The sequence below is a fragment of the Lacerta agilis genome, chromosome 16 (genome assembly GCF_009819535.1).
Source record: "Lacerta agilis isolate rLacAgi1 chromosome 16, rLacAgi1.pri, whole genome shotgun sequence".
Lineage (NCBI taxonomy): Eukaryota > Metazoa > Chordata > Lepidosauria > Squamata > Lacertidae > Lacerta > Lacerta agilis.
In genome coordinates, this window is record NC_046327.1 from 25,170,870 (window position 1) to 25,183,048 (window position 12,179).

Sequence of the window (12,179 nt, forward strand, 5' to 3'; positions counted from 1 at the left end):
TGCACAGGTGATATATGCTGACACACCATCCTTTTAACAGGTATCTTGATAAACTTACACAAAGTGCAATGTTAATTACTGCCTTGCACAAATACTCCGACATCAAATGTTACATTGTTTCATGAATCTTGTCCCCATTTTATCATACCACTTCCTTGCAATAAAGCCATCGTGATATGTTTAAAAGATACAATTTTTCAAGATAGTATAGTGACATAATTGAAATCCATTTATTTATAGCTTCTTGTGGAAGCTACATAACTGCAGATATTCAAACCACAGCAAATAGAGAATACTAAGAATAGAGTAACTACCATGCCTTTTTATAATTTCAAACCTTCTAAAACTGGTAATTCGAACTCTCTTTACTTGCAGATATAGCTGATCAAGATCTTCTTTTTCTATATTTATCACAGTTCGTTCTTAAATTCTTAAATTGTCTATTAAAAATATGCTCACAATTCCATTACTCCATTATTCCATTACTCACTATATACAACTTGTGTAATAATATAACCTCAGGTTTGATACACGAAAGCCACCTACGGTATATGTTTCTCATCTGCCGTCACTTTTTTCTTAATTCTTGCTTATTTCTTGGTCCATAAAACCTTTTTATTAGTCTATTCCATTTTCTAATTTCATTTTCTTCCATTTTTATTGGCAAATCCTAAAAGGTAAAGTAGAATGCTCTTTGGTACTTTGTTACAAGTTAAATTAACAACAACAATAATACTTGAATAGACTTTTTCAGGGCTATCTATTACTTTCTCTGATCATGACTTTAATTATGGCCATTTCACACAGACCCTCCAAGTGTCCTATTTTCCAGGGACAGTCCCAGATTTACAGAAGCTGTTCTGGTTTCTTCTTTGATCCAGGATTGTCCCGCTTTTTCTTAGGATGTCCCTATTCTCATCGGACAAATGTTGGAGGGTACGTTTCATGCATTATATGCCAAGAAATCTGGCATCTTGGCTGGTATCCACTGGTAGACCTTCCACCTCCATGAATTTGCAGGTAATGGTAAAGAACCACATTGACGTTAGTTAAGTAATTTAGGGTTTGGTGAATTCCAAAGAACCTGCAGGGCTTTTTTTGAGCCAAAACTCACTGTAACTCAGTTCCGGCACCTCTCGGGTGGGCGCCATTGCAATTATAAAAGAACAAGGGAGGTGTTCATAGTGAGTTCTGGCACCTCTTTTTCTAGAAAAATAGCACTGCAAATAAGTTAGGTAGGTCAGGCTGGTGTAGCAAGAACAACCTGGACATGTTAAACCTTTGCAGATTTCTGATGGCTATGAGCTCCCTGGGCTAGAGGCTACGTCACATCCACACAGCTTTATCTTTACTTCTCTGAAAATGCCTTTCTGTGAGATCTTTTCTCGGTACCCTCTGACCCAAGGTTCCCTATGTGGGTCTTGTGTGACCTTCCATCAGCCATCGATGTGCTGCTGGTTAGGGTTAGCGCTAGAGATTATAAACAAGAAGCCGCAGTAGAGTCAGCGTTTAAAATGGGCTGAAAGAGAGACAACAGAGACGTCAAATCTAAAGATAGAGGCACAGGCTGAGTAAAACAGAGCCTCCGGATGGAGCCATCGTTTCACAGAAGCTCACTCAGCACAAAAGCCACTCGACCAGAAATGCCTCTTGAACCAGAGCTCCCATTCCCACATGACGCCTCAACCTTAGTTCCCAGCTTGTTGATCTTACTCCCACTTTACATTGATCCTTCCAACTCACCTGTGTGGATTTTCTTATCTCCTGGCAAATTACAGGAAATGCAACAAATGTGAGCTGGCTCTCAAGGACTGATCTGCAACGCTGCCAGGTCCGTTCAACAAGCAGGATAAAAGAATAACGTCGTATGGAAGATGTGAGTCCTTTTCTTCCAGGTCGATGGTCCTTTCATGAGATGGTTAATTTGTCCATAAGCACAATGTCCCATAATGGGAAAACCGGAGCTTCACAAAGATTTGCGTTTGAAGTTTTCCGATGAACATCTTTTCCAATTGCATTGTTAGAAGATGTTGCCACAGGAAGAGAAGGCATGATTCCTTTCCCTCCACAAGATCTATGTCAAGACAGTTCCTTAGTTCAAGGATGATCCAACCCCCTTTGATAGCTGTGCAAAATTGAAATCAGGATATGTATTTACATCTGGGAACAGTTTCGTTTGTAAAGAATATAAGCAATAGGATTCCATGAGTATTTGGCCCCATCTGCATTATACATTTAGTATCATGACACTTTAAACCCGTGGTTCCCAATGTGGGGCACATGCACCACAGGGGGGCAATTTGATTTTTTAAGGGGGTCATTTCAAGAATGAGTATTAACAGTGAATGGCCTTTTAGGCTTCTTCCACGTGAATAGTTTGCTTTTTGAATAATAAGGATTATATGTCAGAAGGGGGTGGGCACCTGGATTTTAGAAATGCTTAGCTGGGGCATGGTCAAAAAAAGGTTGGGAAAAGTCATGCTTTAAACAGTCATAGCTTTTCCCAAAGACTCATGGGGGCTGTAGTGTGTTACGGGTGTTGAGAGATGTTAGGAGACCCCTATTCCCCTCACAGAGCTACAATTCCCAGAGTTCACTGGGAAGAGAAATTGCTTGTTAAACAACTTTGGCAGTTGTAACTCTGTAAGGGAAATAGGCGTCTCCTAAGAACGGGGCCGACCCACCCAGGAGGCAAGATGAGGTGGCTGCCTCAGGCGGCAGGATCCACAGAGCCAGCATATCCTGATGATCCCCCAGTTCCTGATGTAGATCTTCCCTCACCCTTTCTTCCCTGGTCCACTTCAGATGCCAACATTTCTTGGGCTGGTCCTACCTAACAACCCTCAACACCTTTAACCAACTATAGTTCCCAGGATTCTCTGGGGGAAGCCATGACTGTTTAAAACGGTATGATACTGCTGTAAATGTATTGGGCACATGGTGCCTTTCCTGCAACTCCATTTACATCTCCCTCTCCTGCACATTCTTAATGGACACTGCCAAGCTGCCTCTTGAGGAATTGTTCTTCAAGATTGGCCTTCTCTAACCTGGATCCCTCCAGGTGTTTTGGGCTGCAGTGCAGGATGTGCTGGTAGGGGCTGATAGGACTGGTAATCCAAAACATCTTGTGCGCCCAAGGTTGGGGGAAATTAGCTGATCCAGACCTGGTCAGAACCTCCTGGTGTCCAACTGCATATGGTCCAGCATCATCAGCATCTCCACATTCTCAAAGCATCATCAGCATCGCCACGTTCTGACTTAACCAAGATAAAGAAACCGTACCATAAAAGGGAAAAGATGAAAGAAGAGCACCAAAGAAACCGTGTGATAAAAGGGTAGAGATCAAAGAAAAACACCCAGGGCGCTTCCTGAGAAACTGGCCCTATGTACATTTTCCACTGCAAGCAAAACCATGAAGAAAAACAACGGTTACTGAGTGGACCGAATGAGATGGAAACAGTTTCCATTGCAAGTTGCTTTCTAGAACTCACTCGGCTGCCTTCCTGCACATGGCTCAGCCTGGGGCTGATTTCTTGGCTGTGACGTTGCTCACTTCAGCGCCGCCAGGAAACCAGCAGCCCACCTGCAATATAAGGGTGACTACGGAAGTCTTTGATCAGAGATCCACCTCCATTTCCTTAGCCTCGGGTTCTTGTGTGGTCCAGTCTGCAGCTCCCCTTTCAAACCCTTCCCTTGCCAGCCAGAGGGAGGAGGAGGAGGAGAAGCTTGAGGGCACTCACCCACTTGCCCCTGTGATACCACTATGACTTTACTATTCTTCTTCTGGACTATTGTCCTCAATCTGCAGCTGGCTATTGGTAAGGAAAGAGAAGAGTGGCCCAGGATACCTGAGGGCAGGGTGGGGTTAGTGGTTGCTGTAGGGTTTGCTTCAGCTTTCTTGCATTTGAGCTCCTGCAGGAGGTCCGCTCTCCATCTCTGTTCCATGCTCTTAAGCAACGAAAACCCACCCCTTCCAGACCCTGATTTCACTCCCTCCATTTTATCACTGCAACAGACCTGGGTGGCATAGGCTAGGCTGAGAGATATCGTCCTCTCGGCCATGTTTGTAACCCCATCTTTTCCTTGATTGGCCCCACAATCTTCTTGCAGCCCAAAATGTTCCTTGTGCACCAGGAAAAGCATGTAGGGTGTGGGCTGAAGAAGGCGGACGTGCTTTGCTTCCTTGTCACCTGAGTCGTCGGAGGTTGAAGAGCAGCTCCAGGCAGCTGTACAAGGGATTAGCTCTTCGCTGGGTGCATCATGGAGACAGGTAAGGCGCCCAGGGATGGATGGGGGGAAGAGGGGGTTTTCTGTTTCTTTTATTTACCACTTCCTCTTCCTTCCCCTCAACTCCCTCCATTTCACCTACCGCCCACCTCTCTCCTGCAACCCCTTTCTGGTCTACCTCCCCACTCGTCCAGCACTAACAGTTGCGTTTCCTCCTCCATTTTCCTCAGCTCCCACAGGGAACGCCACTTGGTGCTCATGGTGGAGCCAAGCGGTGTCAAGAAAATGGCCCGTTCCACGATGCACCGAGCAACCGTCTGGGACCCTGGCTTCATCCGTGGGAATTTTTCGCTCAGGATTGAGCCACTGCGGAAAGAGGACGCAGGAACCTACGTGGCCGTGGTGAAATTTGCCAAAGAGGTGTTGCACTGCCAGCTGCAGCTTGGCGTGGTGTCAGGTAGGTGAATCTGACAGCTGGCAGCAGCTGCAGGAAATAAAGTAGCCAGAGTCTGTCAAGCAAGGTATCTGAAGAGCTACTTTGGAACGTAGAAAGGAGAGCATGGGCGAGGGTAGCCAAACCCTGCACCATCTTCCCTCACTGCCCTCAGTTGCTTTAAGCCATTTTTCTAAGCCCTACTCACTTCCAGCATCAGAGGTAGGCTGGGAGAAAAGTTCTTCAAGAGATGGAGTGTAAAGAGGGGAGGGAATGGCAGGGGCATTTATAGACTTGCGGTGCAGGCCTGTGAGGCAAATTGGCATAAATTGGTAGATGGTTCTGGGCAAATTAAGATGGCGGATGGCTCAAGTGTCACCGGCACTGCACTTTGCAGAAAACCCACCCACCCTGGTAAGTAAGGGACAGAAGGATCTGTCAATTTCAGTCCTCTTCGATTCTCGTTTTTTAAACCTTAGATTCAATTCTATACCTTTTTGCAGCGATTTGCATTAAAAAAAAAAATCCTCATGGGAATCCACTGGCATTTTCATGGGAGTTCCTCCCCATAAAAGGCTTTTTTTGCATGCAGTTTTGACAGATGAATGCATTTTTGCACGTCTTCTTCACTAATTTGTATGCACACTTTCCCCTAACAGAATGACACTGTTTGACAAAATTCAGATAAGTGCAAACTTCAAAGGATGGCTGTGTTTCGGTTCTCATATTGTTTTGGAAAGTGTTGGTTTTTATAAATTCACCTTTGAATGCAAACTGAATCTAACAGCTGCTCCATCCCTACCTGAAAGCAAATATCTGTTGTTGTTCAAGTCTCTAAAAAAAGAGGGACATGACAAGAGACCCGGGGCTGGCTCAGGCCCTGTCAGCTACCCCTTAATAATGCCCTTGCAGAATGGTTTGACTCCCCTCACCAATCCTCATTTGATATGTGAATGAGGCAGAATTCACCCCCACTTGCAAAGAAAAGGTGACTGGACCATTTCATCTGCTATGCCCCTTGGACTTGACTGCTTTCTCCAGAAAAGAACAGATGGGGATGTGATATGGACATCAGTGTATGATTCTCCTTTTCCTTCAGTGACGCCTGATTCTCCTGGTCCCCTGATTGAGTCTGAACCTATCCAGTTAACCTGCAACTCCACACATCCAGAAACCCCCCAAAAGATACGCTGGTTCCATGCAGGTCTTCTCATCGCCAGCTCTGGTCGGTTCTATTCCCTGAACCAGACTCTGATTATCTCCAGATCATTCAGGAGTGATTCTGGGCCCTGGGTCTGTGAACTCACCTTTGCAGATGGGGAGAGAATTTATGCCACGTACAACCTGAAAGTCATAGGTAAGATTTTGCTTTTGCTTTTCCTGTTTCCCCAGCCATAGAGTGCTTCCTCTTAGGATAAAAATACAATAAATAAATATTCTCTTGAAGAATCAGAACACATTTCCCTTCTAAATTCCTGCTGCCCGTGTTGTATTTTGTGGGATTCACACAATATAATCTCTCCCCCTCACCCCAGGATTTGCTGAGCCAGCCGTATCTGTAGTCTATGCTGCAGCAGGATCTGATGCCCAGCTGCCCTGCCTCCTGAACGACAATCCCACGGACTATGGCATTTCTAGGGTGGCAGTTCATTGGAGCTACACAGCAAGGAGAGAACCAAGGGCAATATCCACCCAAAGTAACGGAAGCAACAGAAATTTTATCCTCCATCTTCCTGCAGTGGGTCTTGATGATGCAGGCCGGTACACCTGTGAGATCACCATTCAAGGAACAAACATCACGAAGAACATCACACTGGCAGTAATGACAGGTGAGGAGCAGTGGTGGCACCAGAATTATTTTTTTGCAGGGAGTAGTGAGACACAGAAAGGGCAAAGTAGATTTCTTGGTTGGCGAGTTGTGTCCCACATGTTAAGATCTCTGAAAGAAAAATGACAGTGGAGTCCAGCAATGTGGGGTGGGATGGGGTGGGGAGAGAAGGCAAGTGAGGGATGATCTCCTTGTTTGGGGAGTGCGCTTGTCCTTTCTGAAAAGGCAGCTTCAAAGGCTATCCCATGATGTTCTCACTGCAGGAATCCCATCTAGATGTCATTCAAATCGTTCAGGGGTGCCCAACTCCCAAGACACTGCGATCTACTCACAGAGTTAAAAACTGGCAGTGATCTACCCCCTTTTGGGAGGGGGGGTTCAGGTCAAAGTTGTTGAGCTTTTTTATGGGCTGCAGGGCTAAAATGTTTACCTTTTTTAGGGGAGCCAAAGTTCTTGGGCTTCTTTGGGGGGAGCCAGTGATCTACCACAGACGTCCAGTGTTGGACATACCTGTTGGACATACCTGGTTTAGTTTAATCAACCAAAGCTCTGGTTGGTGAATCCAGAGTGGTGGCTGCTGTGATATCTGGAATTCTGTAAGTTAAGGGCAGGCTTGTGTGGTTTCCGATGTTGTTTTGATTTTGGCATTTTACACAACACAGAACAGGAAAGAAAACATTTTAAATGGCATTTACTTCTAATAACTAGGGAGAGCTTTGGTCAATTAAACACCTTCCCTTTTGCCTCGCTTTCCCCTCCACATTTCCAAAATGCATCGGCAGCGAGGTTTTGGGGGTCATGAAAAAATGATTTAGATTTATGTTCATCAGTTAATTGGTTAAAAGTCAGATGATTCGGCTGGGGCTGGTTTCACGCCCCTCAACAAGGGCAGACTTGAGATGGCTGCGGTGGGTTCCATACTGAGGTGCGGTTTTCGAGGAGCCCTGGCGTTGCCCCAGCAACAGCGGGCCTGGAGCTCTGGCGCCGACTAGCTGGGCGAGGTGGGCAAAGGTGCTGGGAAGGGCGGCGGCGGAGGTGGGACCGTCCGTGAGGCTGGCGGGGCCTTTGGGAAGCGGGAAGCCGCCATGGAGGAGCACTACTTCAGGGAGAAAGAGAGAGAACAGTTGGCAGAATTGAAAAAACATCATGAAGATGAAATACAACATCAGAAGAAAGAAATAGAGCGCCTGCAGAAGGAAATTGAACGTCATAAGTACAAGCTCAAGAAGCTTACTGATGATGATTAAGTAAATTCAGTCCTTATTGACGTGAGATGTATCTGGCATTGCTTTAAAAATGGTGTCTGCTGACATCCAAGGTCTTGCTCTTATCACAGTGTGAAATAAACAACTCACTCTCAAAAAAAAAAAAAAAGTCAGATGATTCGCCAGGTGAAAACTGGTTTGACAGCCCTAGAAGTAAGAGATGTCATGTGTAACGAATTGGGCCATGAATGGGCTCCCCTTCGAGTGAGGATATGAGAGATGCAAGTGATAGAGGATAGAGAAATGACTGGCTTCTGTTTCTTTCTTTCCATTCAGTCACCCCAAGCATTGAGGGGATCATCATGGAGGGATCTCACCTGCAACTCACCTGCAATCTCAGCTACTACACAGGAAAGGAGCATTTTACGTGGAAGTACCTTGGTTTGAATCCCACAAACATGTCTTGGCCAGAGGCTGCCTCCAAGAGTTTTGGGCTCCTAAGCCAAGGCTCGACCCTGGAGTTTTCTCAGGTGTTGCCCAATGATACAGGTACCTGGGAATGCAGTGTCTATGGCCGAGATGGGATGTCAGGATTGGTGCAGTACCACCTTGAAATTGCAGGTGCATTATTAATTTGCTTATATGCTTTTAATTCTTTCATTTGTCATTGCTGAAATCTGTACCCTGTCCTCTGATCACATTAACACGGCAGCTTATAGTAAACTGTTTTAAAAACAATAAAATAACATGCTCATAAAAAAGCTAAACCCGGCAACTCCATAAAAAGCAGCCTGAAAATTATATAGGATCTAGGTAGGTTAAGTCCAAAGGTGACTATGGGGTTGCAGCGCTCATCTCGCTTTCAGGCCAAGGGAGTCGGTGTTTGTCCACAGGCAGCTTTCCAGGTCATGTGGCCAGCATGACTAAACCGCTTCTGGCGCAACAGGACACAGTGACGGAAACCAGAGCGCAGGGAAATGCTGTTTACCTTCCTGCCGCAGCACTACCTACTTATCTACTTGCACTGGCGTGCTTTCGAACTGCTAGGTTGGCAGGAGCTGGGACAGAGCGAAGGGAGCTCACCCCATCACGGGGATTCAAACTGCTGACCTTCCGATCGGAAAGCCCAAGAGGCTCAGTGGTTTAGACCACAGTGCCACCCACGTCCTGCATATATAGGATCTACCGTATATACTTGAGTATAAGCCTAGTTTTTCAGCACATTTTTTGTGCTGAAAAAGCTGCCCTCGGCTTATACTTGAGTGAGGCGGACGGTGGGGGGTGGCAAGAAAGAAGCCCTTTCTCTCCGCTCGTGCCGCCATCACCCGCTCACCCCAATCAACCATTCCTTAAGAAGCGTACAAGAATGGCGGTTCTTTACTCTCCCCAGGCAGCTTGTTCCATTCCTGAACTGCTTGCATAAATGCAAACTTGGCAAAGGAGGAAGAGGAAGGAGCAGCCCAAAAGGCTGCTTTCAGGCTGCTCGTTCCTCCTCCTCCTCCACAGCGGCAAAGGTGAACCAGTTTATACTCGAGTCAATAAGATTTCCCAGGTTTTTGTAGGAAAATTAGGTGCCTCGGTTTATATTCGAGTCGGCTTATACTCGGGTATATACGGTATATGTAATTGATCAAGACTGTGTGTGGACTACACAGGGAAAAAACAAGTAGTCTGTCTCTATTGATTCCAGAACAAAATGTGGTGTAGCCACCAACAACCAGTCTTCAGTTTCCATCTCCTGTTAGTTTTTTTACTGCCACCATTGCTGAACATATTCATTATTCAACTGTTGCCTCTGATGAATAGGCTTTCATGGTGCTTCAAATTCCTACAAAAAACCTCTGCTCAGAGACAATAGCTGGGTAGAAAAAAACGAGCAGGTACCCTCTGTTAAACAAAGGGTCTTCTGCTCCACCTTCATCTTCTTTAAAAAAAATTATTGTCTGTGTCCAGCAACTAAGTGAACCCCCAAGTTTTGATGCTCTCCAATCCTTTTGCTCCTCTGCGGATTATTTAATTGCAGTCTTGCCTTGCAGGTGCCCGGATTGCCCTTGTGCAGCCCAGAGCAGCAGAGAAGATCACTGTGGGGCTGATTGCCTTCTTTGTTATTCTAGTCTGCATCCTTGCTTTCACCTGCTTGAAACGAAGAGTAAGTCACTCCATCTGCTTTTTGTTCTCACCTGTTCTGCTCCTCTGGGTTTTTGGTTTTATTTTATTCTCAGGACTAGCAAGGCTTGAGTTGGGTGGGGTACCCAAAGGAGAATTTTAATGTCCAGCAATGCCAACATACTTTTCCTCCTGATGAGGCTTGAGACAGATGTAACATTTTCAGAGCCATGCCCTCCCAAAACAGCTAAAGCTGCAAGTTTAACTCCCCCAAACCTTGATTAATTATAACTTTTATTGGACCCAGGAATTTAGGGTGTCTCGTACCCCACAAACTCATTAACTGTGGGATAACTCAGTCAGTAGAACATGAGACTCTTAATCTGAGGGTCATGGGTTCAAGCCCCACGTTGGGCAAGGGGGAAAAAAATTCCAGCATTGCAAGGGGTTGGACTAGATGACCCTTGCAGTCCCTTCCTACTCTATAATTCTATGATTCTAATAGAAATATCTGAATCTGTCAGCTAGAGTGCTGGCGGGGGGGGGGATGTTACTTATTTTTTCAGTCATCACTTTTCACAAACAAAAGGATGCCCCAAAGAAACTAACAACACATCTACTGCAAAATAGTAAGAAAATGATTTTTAGATCACAGGGCAGTGTTGGTGAGGGATTAACATTGCACCATTTAAAATCTTTTCTAGATACCTGCAGTTGTATTGTTTATCATTTTAATGAAAACAGGTATCAAAAACCCTTTGAAAAGCATTGCAGTATTGCTCTGGTATTAGGGCAGGGAGAAGTGTGAAAGGCTGCTACAGCGAGACATGAGGTTTGCCACGTAGCTTGCTGTTGTGGTCATTGATTTTTCTTTAACCAATATCCGATGCAGGGAGGAAGCAGGATCTGAACCATGATGTGGCGGAAAGAGAGCTTTAAGCCTTTGCCCCTGCAGCAGTTCTGATCAAAACAACACAAATGTTAATCAATAGCATCTGTCTGTTATTGCCTATCGTGTCATTAGAGATGGGTAACATAACTCCCTGCATTCGAATTCCGTGCACCTTTTAAAATGTTAAGTTAAAAAAAAAAAAAAAGGCTGGGGAAAGATGAGACATTGTTTTTTTCCGGAGATCTGAAGGCTGCTTGCAAAATAGTGCATAAACAGACAAACAAATAAACAAGTGTGTTTAAGTGCTCCTGATAATTGCATGACACCCCTTCATGCAATTCATGTATGTAGGAAGCTTAAGTCACATGCACTAATGTCGAAGGAACAAAACAGAACATACACATGTAGAAAAAGTGCAAGGCCTGTAGAAATTCACGTACAATTCTGCCTGAGATCAATGGCAGCGTAGCATGAAAATCTCACAGCCCAGAAACAACCATTTTATCTCTGGCTCTGGGAAAGGAAAGGCCTTGACCAGGACATTGTGAAATGATGAACAATCGGGCTTGTTTTCTGATGGACTTTCCCCCCTCCAAAGAGCTCTGCTGCTGTACAGCTGATGGGACGTGAAACCTATTGATATTGAGTTACAGGTGGGTAGCCGTGTTGGTCTGCCATAATCGAAACAAAATAGAAAATTCTTTCCAGTAGCACCTTAGAGACCAACTGAAAGCTCATACCAAGAACAAACTCAGTTGGTCTCTAAGGTGCTACTGGAAAGAATTTTCTATTTTGTTTCGACTATTGATATTGAAATAGACAGGAAGTAACTCCATTGCCAACTACTTTCCCTCCCCACTTTTAGACACGCTCCCGAAACTTCCCAGCATTGGATCTGATGCTAGCTTCCGCTTTGCCGGGGAAAGAAGTAAAGGATGAAGGCCAGGAGGAGAAGGGCCTGCAGATTTAATACCGACCAAAAAGAAGCAAGAAGGCTGCTTACAATACAGAGAGACTCCCAAGGATAGCCTGATGGTCCCATCAAGTGAAGACTGCTTATAGGGACAGCCAAGTGCTTGCTCACCCCAGGTGTTCTCAAGCTATGAGGTAAAACACTCGGAAGGGGGATTTAATATTCCCCTGAGGGACATGCCTTCCTCCCTATACCAGACAAGGCGAGAAGATGCACGCTGGACGTTTCAGGGGCGATTCCATGCATGCACACCCCATTTGTGCTGTCCCGCCAACCTGATTTGAGAAGGGCTGCCTTCCCTGTGTGTAGCTGTTACAGAAAAAATAGGGGAGGTTGACTTTTGCTGCCCAACTCCCCAAGGGACTGAGTCCATGATCGGTCAGATATGAATGAATGGAGGCAAGATCCACAGAAAGCAAGGCAGATCTTTCTTTTTCTGTTGCAATAAAGTTCCCTCCTAACCTTGCAAGGAGGTAGGAGAGACCCCAACAGTGGTGGGCAAGCCCCTATAAAGA

At 45.4% G+C, this 12,179-nt stretch overlaps 2 protein-coding genes across 2 annotated transcripts; both read left to right on the plus strand.

The window, feature by feature from the left end:
• The first annotated feature begins 3,701 nt into the window (after positions 1–3,701).
• On the plus strand, positions 3,702–11,689 carry LAG3 (lymphocyte activating 3). The gene is made up of 8 exons (XM_033173567.1): positions 3,702–3,818; positions 4,111–4,270; positions 4,458–4,684; positions 5,760–6,017; positions 6,196–6,489; positions 8,030–8,314; positions 9,730–9,842; positions 11,557–11,689. The coding sequence occupies exons 1-8, from the start codon at positions 3,764–3,766 to the stop codon at positions 11,659–11,661; spliced, it is 1,497 nt and encodes a 498-aa protein (XP_033029458.1). The 5' UTR covers positions 3,702–3,763; the 3' UTR covers positions 11,662–11,689.
• Positions 7,346–7,862, plus strand: LOC117060949 (ATPase inhibitor, mitochondrial-like). The gene is given in 1 exon segment (XM_033173566.1): positions 7,346–7,862. A coding segment is annotated over 1 exon segment (348 nt). The 5' UTR covers positions 7,346–7,387; the 3' UTR covers positions 7,736–7,862.
• Positions 11,690–12,179: the final 490 nt, after the last annotated feature.

Coding starts and splice junctions, on each gene's coding strand:
- LAG3 (XM_033173567.1), top strand. CDS start 3,764: ATGACTTTACTATTCTTCTTCTGGACTATTGTCCTCAATCTGCAGCTG. Junction 6,018..6,195: donor GTACAACCTGAAAGTCATAG/GTAAGATTTTGC, acceptor CCCTCACCCCAG/GATTTGCTGAGCCAGCCGTA. Junction 8,315..9,729: donor GTACCACCTTGAAATTGCAG/GTGCATTATTAA, acceptor CTTGCCTTGCAG/GTGCCCGGATTGCCCTTGTG.